General features: G+C 37.0%; 4 protein-coding genes across 4 annotated transcripts; 1 reads left to right on the plus strand and 3 right to left on the minus strand.

Moving 5' to 3' along the window:
* Positions 1–25: 25 nt before the first annotated feature.
* LOC118437033 lies at positions 26–2,386 on the minus strand. The gene is made up of 4 exons (XM_035855801.1): positions 1,565–2,386; positions 718–926; positions 502–641; positions 26–223 (listed from the first exon to the last, which is right to left on the minus strand). The coding sequence occupies exons 1-4, from the start codon at positions 1,890–1,892 to the stop codon at positions 208–210; spliced, it is 693 nt and encodes a 230-aa protein (XP_035711694.1). The 5' UTR covers positions 1,893–2,386; the 3' UTR covers positions 26–207.
* A 425-nt stretch (positions 2,387–2,811) lies between these two features.
* LOC110854961 (cholinesterase 1) lies at positions 2,812–6,739 on the minus strand. Its single transcript, XM_022103388.2, has 10 exons — positions 6,458–6,739; positions 5,987–6,124; positions 5,705–5,861; positions 5,484–5,598; positions 5,335–5,405; positions 5,055–5,254; positions 4,801–4,984; positions 4,070–4,387; positions 3,275–3,455; positions 2,812–3,215 (listed from the first exon to the last, which is right to left on the minus strand). The coding sequence occupies exons 1-10, from the start codon at positions 6,647–6,649 to the stop codon at positions 3,026–3,028; spliced, it is 1,746 nt and encodes a 581-aa protein (XP_021959080.1). The 5' UTR covers positions 6,650–6,739; the 3' UTR covers positions 2,812–3,025.
* A 979-nt stretch (positions 6,740–7,718) lies between these two features.
* On the minus strand, positions 7,719–11,744 carry LOC110854894 (esterase E4). Its single transcript, XM_022103324.2, has 10 exons — positions 11,428–11,744; positions 11,024–11,161; positions 10,806–10,962; positions 10,410–10,524; positions 10,285–10,355; positions 10,023–10,222; positions 9,263–9,437; positions 8,602–8,922; positions 8,047–8,227; positions 7,719–7,979 (listed from the first exon to the last, which is right to left on the minus strand). Exons 1-10 carry the CDS (start codon positions 11,680–11,682, stop codon positions 7,790–7,792), a joined length of 1,803 nt encoding a protein of 600 aa, XP_021959016.2. The 5' UTR covers positions 11,683–11,744; the 3' UTR covers positions 7,719–7,789.
* Positions 11,745–14,340: 2,596 nt separating this feature from the next.
* On the plus strand, positions 14,341–18,695 carry LOC110854929 (cytochrome P450 2J6). The gene is made up of 8 exons (XM_022103360.2): positions 14,341–14,581; positions 14,984–15,107; positions 15,194–15,324; positions 15,925–16,204; positions 17,067–17,237; positions 17,329–17,405; positions 17,503–17,683; positions 18,066–18,695. Exons 1-8 carry the CDS (start codon positions 14,410–14,412, stop codon positions 18,517–18,519), a joined length of 1,590 nt encoding a protein of 529 aa, XP_021959052.1. The 5' UTR covers positions 14,341–14,409; the 3' UTR covers positions 18,520–18,695.
* Positions 18,696–18,864: the final 169 nt, after the last annotated feature.

Genomic DNA, 18,864 nt, shown 5'->3' on the forward strand with positions numbered 1-18,864 from the left:
CACTGTTGCTGATATTTTTTGTACTGTGTTTAAACCTTTTGGAACATTTTTTCGTTATTACGAATTTGTTAGAGAGAGTATATATTAATACATAAGGGTGACGTGGTTCTTTTGTGAAGTTTGATTATTGATACATTAACTTCAGGAAGGAATTATTATTACTGTATGTATGTTAAAGGATTTCAAATTGATGGTTCATCCGGATTTTCATCTTGTCCTATTCCTGAAACAAATTAGAACCTCAATTTACTGAAGTAAATTACGAACTCTCTTAAAAATATGTTACCCTTCTGAACAGCAAATAAATGCCCTCTGACTTCTAAATTAAGTAAACTATACTAAATCCAGAGTAACGCTAACTTTATAAAGAGTAAAGTTAGCTCTCAATTTGGCATAGTTTACTTATTTAATATGGAACTCAAACTGCATTTACGGTTCAATAGGGTTACATTATTTTTAAGCGTGTGTGAATGTACAAATGCCGATGAAATTTGTACTTACCGCTCCTCCAAAAAGGCCGCCATATCGTTCAATAAGTATACCCATTTCGACCTCAATTCTGGATCTCCTTCGCACGGGGGCGAAATCGACCAGAGGCGAACGGCTGCCATGTAAACGTCCAACTCGTTACTGGATGACATCTTATCACAAAAATTATGATAATATAATTTATGTAGAAAATGCGACAAAATGTAGTTATGTAAGCTAAATACTCACATTTTTAGAAACCTGGGTCAATTTAGTATCCAAAGTTTCCAACAAGTTGGATAAAAATTTGGTAAAATGAGGCCCCTCCGGAACCCCGTCGGGTTTTTGTTTCTTGTTCCACTTCAAGGAAATGGCGGCATCGAAATGAACCTTTTTACTGGATTGGCCCAACGTGAGGGAAAAATTGTCTTTCAATATCCACCTGCGCTGATTTGCATCTGGAACAAAGTTAGGGATATTCCATTAAGTATTTGCATTTTCTCATCTCTCGTAATTGATTAATGCCATAATTTTCAACCCACAACGATTTATATTAATGAATGTTTTGGGTAATGGGCCCCCTGGTTTTGCCGCTGTTTCATTTCGTACCTAAGTTCTCATAGTGGCGGGCGAATTTCAAATTCAAACAGGGGGCCCATTACCCAAGAAACGCATAATAGTTTCACGATGTTCCCTACACTATTCACATGTTCAACATGTTCAACAAATTATTCACATTTCGTAAATAATTCGAAATGAAATATTTATTTTCTCATTGAAGAAAAAAGTCAAACCCTCATACATAACTTTGTAGACCTAAATATTATCCATTTCTAGGTGCATTCAAATCTGCATATCATAAAAAACGCTGGGAGATGAACAGGTCTCAAACTCCCCATTTGAACATATTGAAGTAGGGAAAGTTGAGACAAAACCATTCAAACTCAAAATCCGCATGCTATTGTACCTTAAGAAATTGGCTTGACATAGAATGGATACGGCCACTTTGATGGCTTAAAATTGGTTTTTGAATTCCAGCTAAATAATTTTACTTGACTACAAAAATAATTCTAAAATCCCGACAAAAAAAAGTTACCCTCTTTCCAGCACAGTAACAAATACAGCGCGACCATCAGGACGAGACAGATCAGCCCATTTATCGCCAAATAGAGGGGGAATCCCTTCCATAACATGTCCCCCTCCACGAGCGAGGACGTCGTCGCAATTTGCACCAATCTGATGACCACAACACTCGCTAAAAAGGCCACGGTTGCCAAGCCGGTGATTAGCTTTTTCCGCGAGGGTGCGACGCCATGACCACGTGGGTCCTCCCCCTTCACGTGGCACACGGGGTGGCTCAATTTTCGTAAAATGTTTATACTGTTCTTCCTCCCGGTTGTGACGGTTACGCTGATTTCCTCCATTTGTAAATAGAAATTTTTTATGATTTCAGAATTTTTCTTCGAAAATTATGTATTTGTTCGAAATTTTTTTTTCAAACTTATTGAGTTGTGATTTTTACAATTTAATCCATATCTTTGTGTTTGGTACGTAAGTTTTTGACGTATTTCCCGTTGGTGACAAACGTCTGCTTAATCAATAGACCACTATAGAACCTCCGCCGGTGACGATTTGTCTCCGAATTATTTAGAGTGTATTTGTAATATGAAAATACGAGTATGAAATTATTGTCTACTATTAAATATATCTGATTTTTTAAATTTTCCTGACTCTGATTGGGAATCCAGGTGTGATGTAGGTAGACTGATTACGTGATATGACTCGAGGCAGCTGATTATTCCCGAAAGGACGATAAATGATAGAAAGGGAAAGTGCGTCATATACGTAGCATAGATGTTTCAAAAGAGATGCCCAGGCTGCGTAAAGGGACCACTGTTTAATCAATAATTTTGGATCCGGGTAGCGAGCAAGTGAAGAGTTGAGAGAATTCATCTTCATGAAATGAAAAGAGGCACAGAGTTTCTCACTGTCATAAATATATATAGGGTACATATTTACATACAAGCACTTACATTTATTATATGTACATACTTGTGTATGAGCATAAATACAGATATACATATTTATCACACATGCACAAATAGCAACGTGTTATAATAAATTCAACATGTCACTGGTGTACATATGTATACATTACAAATACATACATAGATATATGTAATTATGTATACCCTTTGCATATTAATTTACGTACATTGATTTAGTTAAACCTCTGATATTTTCATGTCGTATGTATACATACATACATGTATTCTGCATGCAACATATTTATACAAACATACATACGTATAGGCTGTGTCGATTGGAATTGAGAAACGGAAATGTGTCATCTAATTTTTTAATTTATTCAATCGTATTCGTATCATTTCTTAACAGTAATATTGATTTTCTAATTTTGATAAGTCATTCATACACATTCGGAAAAAGTTATATATACATAAATACATATTGTGATTATGTAATTTACTAAATTTAAACCAAGTTTGTCACTTGGCTCAAGAAACTTATATATGTATGCATTAGTTCAACTTTTTATTCACTCAGCCACCCACTTTTTACCGTGTTCCTTAAGGGGAAGACTGTCCCAAAATTTCCAGCTATTTTCAAAAACTTGATTAACCTCGAGCATTACTGGATCCTCGTTAATTTGCAAGTATTCTTGTCGCATGTTGGGTTTCAGTGGGGTCCACTCGGTCCCCTTGTCGCCCCATAATTTTCTAGGTTTCCTAAAAAAATAAGGATTTAGTCATGTTCGAAAATGGATAATCATCAACAAATTCTGTACCCATTAAGAGCAAATGAGGTCCAAAGTGAGACGAAATTTTTGGAAAACTCAAAAGTTTCATTATCCTTGGTAATCTTGGGGAAAAATTTGTCGAGTGGTGGTCTCATTTCGAAAAGGTACGCAAGCTCGTCTGCATGGGCGGGAGGTCGTTCACCAGCCGGTTTTGGGGGTTGATTGTCCCCTAAAATTTTGAAGGTTTTAGATGTGAGTGCCATATTCTTGTAAATTTAACGTAGCACTATATGACTCATCGTTAAATTTTCCACCCCTTTAATCTTTTCTCGGCTCTGGGAGTTTCTTTAAACGTTCTCGACAACATATTTGCATACCCGGTTCGTTCGTCGTTAAATAAAAAAAAATATGCACAGTTTTCTCAGGAGATCTCAAGTTTGAGAAGCATTAGGAAATTTGGAACTCATCGAAAATAACTTATCTTAATTAAAACTCAGAAACATTCTACCAATGAACTTACTGACTGCAAATGTACTTTACAGAATTTTAAGATAAATTCCCACGGTGATAAATGATTCAACATGTATTAATTTTTACAATTTTTGTTACCCGTCAAACTTTGCGAAAAAAATTGAAATTTCTGCGTGATAACAATCCACCCCAAATTTGAACATATACAGCGGAACTGTGTGTACTAGTTACATAGCTCATTTGAAAATTTTTACTTATTCGCGAAAGCTCAATTTGGATGGAAAACCTAACCCCGTAACGCCGAAAATTGGCATAATGAGATTTATGCAGATGAGATGACCAGCACAAATAATTCCACTGTATGTACAGTACCTTCCAACGTTGTCACCGCGGTATCAATCGTGCCCACACTGGCGGGTTCGCTCTTCGTATAATTGAAGGCGTACACGGTCGTGTAATTTGCATAGGCCGCAGCAACCTTTCGTGTACAGTGTACTATTGATCTGTCACCGATTAAGCGTTCCAAATCGTCCCCACTGCTCGGAGTGAGTTCCGAACGGTTAAAGTAATACTGTCGAATTCGTTCCGTTACGAAGGAGGGGTCTTCCGCGGTGTCATGATAAAGCAGAGCGGACTGGATTATGCGACCAAATTGCGAATTTATCTTCTTAATTTTGTCAGCAGCAAGTACTGAAATTTTAGAAATTTAAGAATTTTCATTACATGTGTAATTTACATAAAATTGTAACACTTTGTATTATGCATAAATGACCGTCATGGGACTAAAAATTATTCGGAAACCTAGGTAGATTATGCATATTAAAGCAATTCGCAAATTTCTTATCTAGCAATTAACAACATGCCAAGGTTTTTCAAAGTTTATTATGCATCTAATTGCACAAAACCTTTTAAGAAAGGCGATGAGATTTATGTTGAAAAATTTACTTGACAAATTGGCACTGTTTCGATTATTTCGCCAACTACTTATTTCATAAATTTGAGATTATTTCGCCAACTATTTGCGAAAATTTGCAGGGGTCACCCAAATTAGGATGCATTGACATAACCACATACGCAGAATTTTATGTTATTATGTGACTTACATCTCTTCGAAATACCAAACACTTCACTAGCAACAAATCCAATAAGGATGGGAACCTTGTGGAAGTTTCCACTTGAAATTAAGCTGTAAGGGTCCTCTTTTAAAAATGTGGAGTTATCCTCGTCCCCAATCCCGGGATAAGTTTCGACCGTTGGACCCATATGAATCGCGCTGGAGTCCATTCCCTATCACAATTGCAAAAAAATCATAATTCATAGCATAAAAATTTGCATGTGCAAAAAAAATATTACTTACAAATTCATTGAAAAAAATGGACAGTGGAGCGAGCAATTCAGGTTTAACTTTTTGCAAACATTGGACCAAGTATTCGCCATGGCTGGAGGGGCAGTCGACCGCGACAGCTAATGTTTTCGCCTCTTTGATTCCATCACCTGCCCGCATGACGTAGGGACACGTGGCCGTCCCGCTTTGAAGTATGGCGCCATGAAAGAGCCCTAGAGAATTAGGGACGATTTTTTTATTTGCAAAAAAAATTAAGTCGATATTTTCAAAAAATACGAAGTTATGTTCATACCTTTCGCCATGGGCGATGCGGTCAACAAGGAGGCAGCAGCGCCACCTGAACTTTCACCGAATATGGTCACCCTTAATCCACGTAAAATCCAGGGCGAATTGATTTATGAGTGACCCCTTAATGATTAATTAAGTCGCATAAAAACTTACCTGTTCTTATCGCCGGAAAAGACCTCAATATTATTCTGTACCCATTTTAATGCGAGTACAATATCTTTCAAGCCTTGGTTTCCACGTGCCGATTTTACTCCGGCGTTCAAAAATCCTGTGAAAAATTTGAGAACTTTTTTAAGTTTAAACGGTCATTTTATTTGCTGTAAATGGCCGATACTTAACAAAATTTTCGGTAAATTTGTATACTGGTAACGTACCGAAAGCACCTAATCGAAAATTTACCGTGACCAGAATTACGAGCTGGTCCATGAAATATTTGCCACCGTAGTAGCTTCCCAACCCGTCCACAAAACCACCCCCAGTCAGCCATACCATGACTGGAAGTAAATCACTAGATCCGTTCAGGCTCCGGATCTGAAATTTAAAAATCTTATATGTATTGGAGTATTTTTTTAGTTTGAATATGATTTGCAAAGTTTTTAAAAGTTTTCAGAATTCAATCGGTGTTTTATTTCTGAATAAAATACGATACAATTTACCTTTGGTGTATACAAATCCAATGTTAGACAATCCTCAACTCCAGCAAATCCGGGAACCATCATGCTATACCGGGCACATCCGGGCCCTGAATCGGTCGCGTTCTTTATCCCAGTCCATAATTTTGCAGGTGTAGAAATCTAACACAAAATTTTCTCAAAAATTTCATAATTTCCGCTTTATTTAGAAAACGTCGTATTTACATACATAAGTCTTGGAAATCCAGTATTAAAATAGTACCAACCGGTATTCACATGCATTTGTACACACGCTTAACTCTACCCACGTGGTGTTGACACGTAATACCGTGTAGTACTTCAATTTTATCATATCGGTAGCAAATTTTTAAGGGACCGGTATTAATTTAATACCAGGAAGTAGCAATTTATTTAATACAAGGAATAAAGCGTGACTACATAGATCAGATTTCTAACAGTGTATGTATTTCCACATAAATAATTTAGTGTACTCACGTCAAAACGTTTTTCCACGTGGCCGTACGGAATTCCATAAAACTGTGCGTACCTAACGCCTACCCGATTTTCAGAAAATGATCCTATTAAACGACCCGATTCTATTTCCACTTCCGGATACGAAACAGTGTCATCACATCCCATACTTTTTATGAGACATAAAACCACCGCAAAAACTATGGAACGATACATTTTGCAAACTCATGCAATTCCACGCAATATTTAATGATCTTCTCCCACTTGGCTGCAAATCAAGACTGGTTTAATTGAGCGAATTGGCTTAACCAGTGTCAGATAAATACGTTAGCTTGCTGGTCAAGTTGATTGGGTACGTTGCCTCGTTGCTATCGTCATGCAATTGCAGTGGGAACAAAGTTAAGGACAACCTTGATAAATTATTCCACGATGTGTATTTAGTATGGACATGCAATATGAAATCTGCTGATTCACTCTGTGATACTGGAAATACACACGTATGTAAGCATGATCCAATAAATCATCCATGTATGCATGTAAGTCAGTGAAATTATTGCATGGCATATGGAATTAGCTAGAAGTTCTGCACTTATTTTTATTTATATATTTACATCTACATACCACTAAAATCTTAAGTTTGTACATATGTAAATACATACATATCTACATACATAGATAAATTGCAATGCAAATTTCGTATCAGAATTTATGCATATATTTATTTTTCAAGTTATGGGTAGATAGATTTCCAAGATAAATTTAACTTTATCCCAAACAAAAATAAAGATGCTAGCGAGTTTGTCAAAAATATCGCGATGGATAGAATAAAAAATAATTACAGCGAAAAGTCTGCATTTCATGACTTCAAACTTTGATATTTATAACTAAAAGTTTCAAAATACGAGCCTTCTCTTAATATGAATCAGCAGGAAAATTTTGTTTCCGTTAGCAAAATTTTGTACACGTTTCTTAATGTGTACTTATTTTTGGAATTTACATGCTCCTGAAAAATTGACATAAAAAATATTTAAAAAGTAAAGAATATCAACAAAATTTTGGCCCATTAGCTTAGATGAATTTTGATAAATACTGAAATATATATAAATAATTTTTTTAAATAATTTATAAAAAATTTTGGTGTTTTTGGTTGAAAAATTAGTCCAGCATACGTATTTGGATATCGAGGAGGCTTACATATTTTGCTGGATTACATCGCAAACTGAATATGTTCATATAGCTAATTGAGTTATGATATGAAAAAATACGTTGACGTGACCACCCCCAATACTATTTTCAATAACTTGTTTCATTTATTATTCGCATTCTCAACCATTATGCAGTTGCAAATTGTGTCAATCATTCTACTGCCCATTTTTTGCCATGCTCCTTGAGGGGAAGACTATCCCAAAATTTCCAGCTATTTTCAAAAACTTGATCAACATCGAGCATTTCTGGGTCCTCGTTAATTTGCAAGTATTCTTGTCGCATGTTAGGTTTTAGTGGGGTCCACTCGGTTTCCTTGACATCCCACAATTTTCCAGGTTTCCTAAGAACGAAGTAACGATTTTAATCTCCATCTTAATTAACGCCTTATTTATTAACCAATTTTATACCCATCACGGGCGAATGAGGTCCAAAGTGAGATGAAATTTTTGGAAAACTCAAAAACTTTACTGTCCTTGGTAATCTTTTGGAAAAACGTGTCCAGTGGTGGTCTCGGTTCGAAGAGGTACTGAAGCTCGTCCCCGTGTCCAGGAGGTCTGTCCCCGGTCAATTTTGGTGACAAATTTTCATCTAATAAAAATTAAAATAGTGACACAAGTCGATTCTAAAATTAGTCCTCCCAATCATCTCCTACGCATCAACCCTTCCCCTCATTTACTCCCCCATACATTTTCCTTTGCATGCTGTCTTCTCTCTGGTCTGCCTGTATCATTTCCTTCATTTCCCAATCACATTTCGCATGAATATAAAAGATTGCGGATTCGAAATCTCAGAAACTGTTAAACTCGAATTATTTTTAAATTTTGATTTTTTGGGGCAGGAAAATGTATACGGGTGTAAGTGAGTGGGAGGAAATGGTGGGGAGGACTTGAACTTATGTATGTATCCCCTCACGCTTGCATTTGAAATTTTGCATAAATAACGTTTCATATTTTCGTTTGTACCTTCCGACTTTGTAGCCGCCAAGCCCAACGTTCCCGCACTTAGGGGTTCAGTTTTCGTATAGTTGAAGGCGTACACGGTCGTGAAATTTGCATAGGCGGCAGCAACTTTTCGTGTACAGTGTATTATCGATCTGTCAGAGATTAGCCGTTCCAAATCGTCTCCACTGCTCGGAGTGAGTTCCGAACCGTTAAAGTAGTACTGTCGAATTCGTTCCGTTACGATGGAGGGGTCTTCCGCGGTGTCATGATAGAGCAGGGCGGACGGCGCGATGCGACCAAATTGCGAATTAAGTTTTTTCAGTTTTGCACTAGTTGCAACCACTGTAATGCAAATAAGCAAGTAGAAATTCAGTTTTAAGTACATGCAATTCACGTAGAATTTGTAGATTAAGTAATGCAATTTTACACAATTTTACACAGTGCAGAACGCCTTAGATTTGAGCAAAGTAGCAAAATTTTGTAAGCTAATTTTCCGTGAAAATGTTTGCCAAGGTTAGCAAATGATTTTACGACTGCGTGAATTTAATTGCTTTATATTTTGTAACAAAATTTTTAAAAACTACCCGTATTTACATAAATTTGTAAATGCAATCATTATTAAAGGACTGTTTCTTTAAATGTATGTAATTTTATGAAGAATAATTGCCCGTATGTAACTTACTTGCTTTTGCAAGCCCATAAGTTTCCTTAGCGACAAATCCTATGATAATGGGAACCTTGTTGAAGTCCCCCTTTTCCAGGAGGGTCCAGGGATGCTCACTTAAAAATGAATTATCTGCGTCACCTGGATAGGTTTCGATGGTCGGACCCATGTGAATCGCGCTGGAGTCCATTCCCTGCATCCAAGAAAATTACATTTGCATGAGCTCACACCGTTAGAAATCTGGTTTTAAAGTTGCTACCCTTTGGTATAAAAATTATACTCATCCCTAAAAATAATTATACCCATCCGTAATTTGCTATCAATATTCTAATAATTTCATACTGGGCTATTACTGCGTGGAATTATGATCAATACCATTTTGGTAGACTCATTTATGTATGTGGGAATACCCTTCGGTATTATTTTAGTAGTGGTATTCAGGGCATAAATCTTGCTCGCACTATCCCATAGCTTGCTCGCACCGCTTATGGGCCGGTGCGAGCAAGATTTATTCCCTGGTGGTATTTGGAAGAATATATCCCAAATCGTCTGCATATGTATGTATATATTTAATGTGAGGCGCAGAAAATTAAAACGTTTTCTTGTAAACGTTTAATCATTTAATACAACACTCTCAATAATTTTTTGACAAAATTGTTACCTGCGGAGAGACTATGCAACTCTACCGCGTGGTAACCCTATGGTAACAAATTGTCTTCGGAGGGTAAGAAATTGCCTCTGGTATCGGTAATATTTTTATTACCCGAGCGTAACTTACAAACTCATTAACGAAAACCGACATCACGGCGAGTGTTTCGGGTTTAATTCTTCGCAAACATTCAACCAAATATTCCGCATTACTGGAGGGACAATCGACCGCGGCGGCAAGTTTTTTGGCATCTTTGATCCCATCACCTGCCCGCATGACGTAGGGACACGTGGCCGTCCCACTTTGAAGTATGGCGCCATGAAATAGTCCTGAATTTATTTTTTTAGCAACCTTTTGAAGTTTAAAGCAAATTTATTGACTTCAAAATTACCTTTCGCCATGGGAGACCCCGTCAAAAGTGAAACGGCCGCACCACCAGCACTTTCGCCAAATATGGTGACCCTGTTTCCACAATTTGAATATTAATAAGCACATTTAACGTATTCCAGGTCTGACCTATTTTTGTCACCGGAAAAGGCCTCGATATTTTTCTGTATCCATTTCAATGATAGGACGATATCTTTTAAAGCTTGGTTTCCACGTGCAGATTTTACTCCGGCGTTCAAAAATCCTGTCAAATTTTTGATATCGGAACGTTTTAAAAGTATTTCCAAATTATTTCTGTTTAGGTTTGCGAAATAGATTTTTCTATATTCTGAGGGACGCTACATTCATGTTTTATGGTAATCGTATTAATTTGTCTTCCTAATTTTGATTGGAATTACAAAAGTTAGAGCATTTTAATTTTGGAAATATTTTACTACATAAAGAATTTTTTCGTGTTTTTGCAAAAGTTACATAAAACATGGTAGAGACTCGTAAATTTTGAAAAATTATAATAAAATTCATTACCGAAAGCACCTAATCGATAATTTATCGTGACAAGGACAATTGACTGTTCCATAAAATATTTCCCGCCATAAAATCCTCCCGAACCGTCAATGAAACCGCCCCCAGTCAACCAGACCATGACAGGAAGAAGGTCATTAGTCCCATTAAGTTTCTTTATCTAAAATTTTTACACATATTAAAAATTTGCACTTTTGTTTATGAATGCCATATTTACATACTTTCGGAGTGTAAATATTCAACGTTAAACAATCCTCTGTTCCGGTAACTCCTGGGATGACGAGACCATATCGGTAACACCCGGGACCAGAATCGGTCGCGTTCTTTACTCCAGTCCAAGCTTTGGGAGGGGTAGAAATCTGAGTAGAAAGGAATTCTAAAATTTTCAAAAAGTCAAATTATCGATTAAACAAACTTCTAAAGTCAACACTGAATTTAAGATTTTGCTTCATTTAGAAATAATTTTACATATTTTAGTACATACCCCATTAAAATTATAATTTAGAAATTTAGAAAAGGGACATAATTTCAAAATTACGAAATTCAAATTCCTAACACGATCAAATTTTGCTAATGTATCATATTTCGGTGCTTAATAAAATATTTTAAAAATCGGGACACTCACATCAAACCGTTTTTCCACGTGGCCGTACGGAACCCCAAGAAATTCGGCGTATCTCTCTCCCTTCCGATTTTCTCCGTATACACCCACCAAACGACCCGATTCTATTTCCACTTCGGGATAAGGAACACTCTCATCACCAAGTATGCATTTTATTAAACACAAAATTGCCACAAAACCTGAAACCATGGAGCGATTCATTTTCGCAGCCAGAGAACTACTTGCGATAAAATGATCACCTTTTTTACTGTCAATCATTTATGTACCCCAATTTCAAGGACCAAAGCCCTCGAGAACTTTTCATGACCACGTATCCACACAAAAAGTTGATAAAATAATAAATTACTCGTATCATCCCACTCACATAAATATGAAATCGGTAGAATCATTGCTACATGCATAAGTATTTAATCGCATACACATGATGCAATTAATTCTTCACGGTGTACATATGTAAATAAGGCATGCATACACACATACATACCGAATGAACTGGAACTTTGCAATTTTTTTGCATATGCAAATAAGGGAGTAAACAAATGTTAAACACTGTAATGTAATGTGTCATAAACTTGCAAATTCGTACATACATATGTAACTTTTCCTTAAGTTTCTACCCGAGCGAAGAGCATATGTGACTGTCTCCATGAAAAGGGACGACCTTATTCACCAAATATCTACTTTAGAGACTTTAATTTCTTAGGAAAGTTCTTGCCTCAGGCTTTAATTTGCCATTTATTTCAGCTCAATCTGTCAACTGCAAGTAAAGTTATTTAAATTCAAAATGCTGCATCGACAATATGGCAAAACGACCTTTTGGCGAAAATTTTCATACTGATTGAATTTAGAACAATGTTGTAAAATTTAATATTGTAGCTCATATGGCGCTAATATTAGATTTGCATAGGCAAATACAAGCCGGAATGACCTTAAGTTTTAAATGTGAGGTTTATCGCCCGAGGTTAAGTGTCTAGGTCATGTTAAGATCCTTAAAAAGGTCAAGGCGCAAATTTTTTATTTTTATTAGGTAAAGCAACCCTGTACAACCTTAAGTTTTAAATTTAAGGTGGAATGCTTAAGATTAATGTGTATTTCGCCAATTCAGCTTTTTGACGAAATGGGTTTCGATGAAAGTGTTCTGTTTTGGTATTTTGCCGCTTGTACGAAATGAGCAAAGTATGCATAAGGTCCCTTTTCATGGAGACCGTCACATATTTGACGCTGTGTCGAAAATGCACGGCATGCATAAATGTACATCTATGCCCTATGCATGCTGAATAAACAATGAAAACATGACTGGCAGAAAACAATCCACTTGTTAGGCAGGCATGATAAAGAGCAACTATTTTTTTGTGCCTCCAGAGATGCGAAGCAATTAATGATGATCATCATCGTTATTAAATAAAGCCCAAGACTTACTGCTTGACGTTGATATGCATGTACGTATGTACTTACTACGTATTGAAGGGGGGCCGTGCATAAAGGTTGGGCAGGATTTTAAGTTACAGAATAATTTCATTAACGTTTAAATATTGGCATATTTATGTAAATAACATGGATTTGGTGGTCCCAGTCACAAATCTAAAATGAAGCATGGTACTTCACGCATGGTCTGATGCATTTGCATTGATGCGTTTTTTTGTCGAATTACATACTTAATTCCCACATTGCCTTTTGATTGGGACAATTATTACTCTGGTCATTATTGGTTTCAAGGTTGTCCGACAGGGATGGCGGAATAATGATGGGACACCGTGGGGACATTGTTGCCAAGAAATATGTATGTATGTAGTATAGTATGTATGTATGTATTGGTGGGGTGACGATCCTGCCATTGTTGGACTGGACCGTCAGCTGCGCAAGCACTATGTAGTATAGTAAGGGAAATAGAAGACTGATAGCAAGGGTAAGGTGACACTGTTAGAAATCTAGTATTAAAATAATACCAAAAGGTAACAGCTTTAATACCGATAAATGAATAGCTGCCTGACTATACCAGATTTATAATTGTGTATCTAAGAACAAGTAAAAAGTCCCTATAAACAAATTTGCATAAATAATTTGCAAAAATTTGCACAAATTTACTTGTCTCTGTGCACTGCACTGGAGCCGAACCATCTGCCCAGTTACCTTCCACGGCCGTGGAAAGGTAACTGGGCAGATGGGTCGTGCCAGCGCAATATGCAAATTAAGCAAATGCAATTCATCCTTATCTACGGGCAACTCGTGCTGGTCAGGGTTAGCATGATGAGGTAGATATCTACCAAGAGTGCTTGTAAATGTGTATGTACAAACTAATCTACGATTGATAAATAACATTGGTAGGTACATAGGTAGGACAGTGGAAAATCAGGTAGTTTTTTGTATACAAAGCGCAGTGACGGCGGAACCAAGGGATGCACACTGTAATAGTAAGCATACACATTGTCAATAATAATTTGACCCTTTCTAAATGTAAATGCACTCTAACTTCTAAATTAATTAAACTATCTATATATACAAAATCTAGAGTAGACATTGCTCTTTATCTATGTACTCAACGTTACTCCAGATTTAGACTAAATCCAGAGTAGCGTTAAATAAATATAATTGGCCGCGGAAGCGTGGGGGACAGAGGGACAAAGTCCCAACAGTTGTCCGATGTCCCCATCATCCGCCAATTTTGGACAAACCATTCCCTACCCTTCCTATCCTCCAATGTGTCCTCACAGCTTCCGCGGCCACTGAAACGGTATCATTACTTTGATGAGTGTGACACCAGAAGTGACGGAATTTACACATGTACACGTAAAAATGAAACATTTCGGTATGGACGAATGGACCCCATGTCCCCACAGTTGTGCGGCCCCTGATTGTCCATTGTGTCCATGCATACATATGCACGCGATGAATGAAGCTGTGTGTTGTTGTAATACTTAATCTGTGAGTAATCGTCCCAATCTCGTGCATGCGTTCGGTTGCCAGGCCAACTGCAAGTTTATTTAAATGGTTACAGTCTCAAAAACCTGGGTCATAACGAAATATTTGGTCGAGCTTATAATAAAAATGGTCGTGTCGCTACCAATTTTAATCGCCCTCGTGGTGGGGGCCAGTTTATACTATGTTTTTATTTCGAGGAGGAAAAATAAGGGGAAACTTGATGGAAAAATCCCATCAGGTCAGTATGTAATTAAAAAATCGGGAATTTACATTGATTTTGAGACTATTTCAAAATTCCAGCATTTATTTAAATACTTCTCCTATCAACATTCTTAAATAAAAAGTTTTAATTGACATGAATCAACTCGCAAATTCAGCACATTAATTTTTTTCCAAATTGAAAATAAGAATGTTTTAATTTCGCAATTTTTAGTAATTTTGTAAGCGGTACGATTTGTTAAACAACTGGACACAAAAAATCTGAGAACTTATCTAGCAGGATTTATTTATATGGAACACGAGCAAATTTTTAATTCAGGAAAATTTAAGGACTTTTGTCCCAATTTTTAGTGTTGAAATTTACAACGTTTATGCATTTACACACATATGTAAGCGTGAATTGAATTTCTCTCAATTTCAGGCCCGTGGGGTCTCCCATTGTTCGGAAACATGTTACAACTCGACAAAACCAGCCCATTCCTCCAGTACGACAAGTGGGCCCAGAAATACGGCGATATTTTCTCCGTCACGATCTTCGGAACTCCGTAAACTGAATTTTATGTCTTGAATTTTCGTTTTTTTAGAATTAAAAAATGTACTAATTTTAGCCATATAATTAACAAATTTTCAGCACTTATGTTGTCTCTGATCCCAAAATGGTGAAGGAAATGTTTTCGCAAGAACCAGCTTTCGCAGGGAGGTTTAATGTCGGGGATGATGTCCCGTTTAATGAATTTTATCCAACTTCCGGAAAAGTTCATGGTGAGTCAAATTTCTAAAACTAAAAATAAACATTATAAATTACATACTTCGATACATGAATTATGATTATTCGTTTTCATTGGTTACATTCATAATGTACATATTACGCTTAAATTTCGAGATGTTAAATTTTACACGAAATGCTTATTCTCAACATTTTAAGAAACCATTGCAATTTTAAAATAGGGATCGTTCATAAATTGTATATTGCGAGATGTAGGAAGGGGGGGGGGCTAATGCTCCAGCGAAAACGTGCCTATCATGGTAAATGGGGAGTCTAGTACATATGTAAATCGCGATGTTTGCAGTACATAATTAAATAAAATCGCAATATTTGAATTTGCAAACATTGAAACTGTGGAGTTTCACAAAAGTTTGCTGAATACGGGACCATCCATAGATTATGTCACGCGAAAAGGGTGAAGGGGTCTAAAGCTCTAATTAAAACATTCCCATGATAATCGGGCAGGGGGATCTAGAAATTTTGTGAAATTGCGATTTTTGTGTGAAACAATTTATGGATATTCTAAAAATGTATGTATGAAATGAAATCTAAACATTATTGGCACAATTTCAAGTTTTTCCACGTATAATTTTCAGGAGTCATAAACACGGAAGGGAAGGACTGGGAGGACATTAGAAGATTCACGCTCCGCCAACTGCGAGACTTTGGATTCGGCAAGAGCACGATGGAGGGCTTAATCATGGAGGAACTTAAGGAGGTATTGGACTGGATGAAGTCCAACGAGGGCAAACCCCTCACTGACATTAAGGCCAAGATGACCATCGCCGTGGTCAACTCGTTATGGATGGTCATTTCTGGCAACCGGTACAAACACGACGACCCAAGAATATTAGCGTTGTCGCACGACCTCACAAAGTAAGTGGATCTGTCAAGTTAAATTGAGGAATAAACCGTAGCAAACGCACATAAGATAGTAGCTTCAGTCTCACTTCACCCCAACCATTCCCAATACACTTTATTTCGCTGTATTTAATCAATGGATCCGGTTTCAGTAAGAATCTCATTTTGCCCCTACCACACCCCCTGACTCCGGTGGGGGTGGTCCGATTAATCCCAAAGGTGGATAGCATCATCCCCCTGGGGTCATGTGTATGATACCGCAAACCGATTTCGATTATCTCGATCCGCTCTCCCTTTATCTTGTTGACAGACGGACAGAAAGACAGACAGACGTACAAAGTTATCGAATAAAGTAGCTGAAGCTACTTAATAATTTATTAATTTGTTAGGAGAAATCCTTTGAATCTTTGGACTTCTATTGCACTAAATTTATATATTTTTAATTTTTAGTTCTTTAAAGATAATTCTGCATAGTTTGTGCAAACCTACATAAATAGATTATTTTTATTTCGAAATTTTAAATTTTGTAAATCCTACCTAATTACCAAATTAATGTTTACCTAATGATATTTCACTAGCCGTTCTTGTATTTATCTCAAGTTTAAAAAAATCCCTATAGTTTTTAAAAAACGCGAAATGCACTCTCTTAAAAATCCAGTACTAAAAAAATAAGCGATATGCATAGATGACTCTACCAAAGTGGTAATACTTCGATATCGGTTAAGCTTTGTAACATCGGTAGCATAATTTTAATATATACCAACCAGTAGCAACTCTAATACCGAGAATTTGCTTGCACCAAATTTCTAATAGTGACATGTTTCCACACGTTTTGGCAAACTCTGTAAATTCAATAATTTATATTTATGTATTTTAGGGCGATGGAAGAAGCCGCCTCGGATGGCGCAATAGTCTTTCTGTTCCCCTGGTTGGAAAAACTAGGGTACAAAGGGTTCACCTCGTTTCGAAATTACGTCGACAAAATGCGAGTCGTATTCACCCGGGCGGTGGAGGAACATAAGGAAACTTATTCGGCGGATTATGCAAGGTGGGAATTTTAATTTCCGACCATGATTATCAAATCAAATTCCCGAAAAAAACGAATATCAATTGGAAATTTAAATGACTCATTTTTTCAGAGATTTTATCGACGTTTTTCTTAAAGAGGTTAAATCATGTAAGGACTCTGACTCCGCATTCTACAAGGATTTTGGAGGTACATATTCTAAATACTTCAACTTTAAAGTATTATTTTACGGTAATAGATATCGGAAATTTCGGTTTTTGAAAATCCCTTAATTTAACTTTCTAAGAGCGTCAATTAATCACCGTCGTCAAGGATTTATTTGAAGCTGGGACAGAAACCTCGTCCACCACTCTGTCTTGGATATTCCTCTACATGGCCACGTTTCCCGAAGTGCAGAAGAAAATGCAGAAAGAAATCGACGACATGGTGGGAACGTCGAGACTTTGCGGATTGTCGGACAGGCCGAGGTTAATAATTTCGAAAATCCCGATTTTTATTTGTTACGAGCGTACACTCACGGATATATATTGTGCGTCACAATTCATTTAGAAAACTTACGAAGCTAAAAAAAATTATGTTAGGAAAGAATTTTGCAAAATATAATTTCTAAAATTTTGCAAACAGGTGCGTTAAAATTTGACGTGCGATTTACAAACATGCCCAATTTATGGGTAAATTTGCAAAAAATCGTTTGGCTTCCCAGCAAAATTTTTGCGAGTTCTAGAGTAAATGTTACAAAACCTCGCAATTTGCGCCACTGTGCTCAATTTTCGAGATAAAGTTGATGCGTGAGTACATACGCTCAGTGATTTGTTTTTTCTTAATGTTTGCCTTCTTCGCATTTTTTAGTCTCCCCTATGTCGAAGCCTTCATCGCCGAGGCGCTCCGCTTCTCCTCCATCGTTCCCGCCGGTGTCGCACATCGCGCCCTTTTCGACGTGGTTTACAAAGGATATGCCTTCCCAAAGGGGACCGCAATCTTTCCCAACTTGTACGGAATCCATTTCAACCCCAAAATCTTTACGGATCCACAAAGCTTCAAACCTGAACGATTTTTAAGCCCGGATGGAAAAACGTTTAAGAAACACGAGGCCCTCATGCCATTCTCGATTGGGCGACGACAATGCGCGGGCGAAACTTTGGCGCGAGATACGCTCTTTCTCTACACGGCGAATATCTTTCAACGATTCTTTGTCAAGTTTGACCCCACCGATTCGAACGCGAATCCAGGCTTGAAGACGTCTGCGTCATTTCTGTTGACCCCGCAACCTTACAAGATCGTCCTGAAGGACAGGTTAGCTTGATTAGTACATATTCAGGTGGAAGGATAACCCCAGACTTCACTGTACTTAAATTTTTCATTTTTTCTGTGAATTATAATTCGATTTCGAAAAATTATTTGTCTTCAAATACTTACCATTTATGTAAATAATTCTCATTGTTCGAGAAATATAATTACTGGTGCCGACTAAACGTTTGATTCAATGATTGATTGACTTTATTGTTTAAATACTATTCGGTCCCCTTTTTATTTCTATATACTCGATCGGAATTTAATCAACACATAAACCTGAAATTATGACAAAAATTGCCATGGCTAAATAACGGTAACTGAACTTGTTTTTCTCGCACGCATGGGAGCCAATATA

The sequence above is a fragment of the Folsomia candida genome, unplaced genomic scaffold (genome assembly GCF_002217175.1).
Source record: "Folsomia candida strain VU population unplaced genomic scaffold, ASM221717v1 Fcan01_Sc011, whole genome shotgun sequence".
Classification (NCBI taxonomy): domain Eukaryota; kingdom Metazoa; phylum Arthropoda; class Collembola; order Entomobryomorpha; family Isotomidae; genus Folsomia; species Folsomia candida.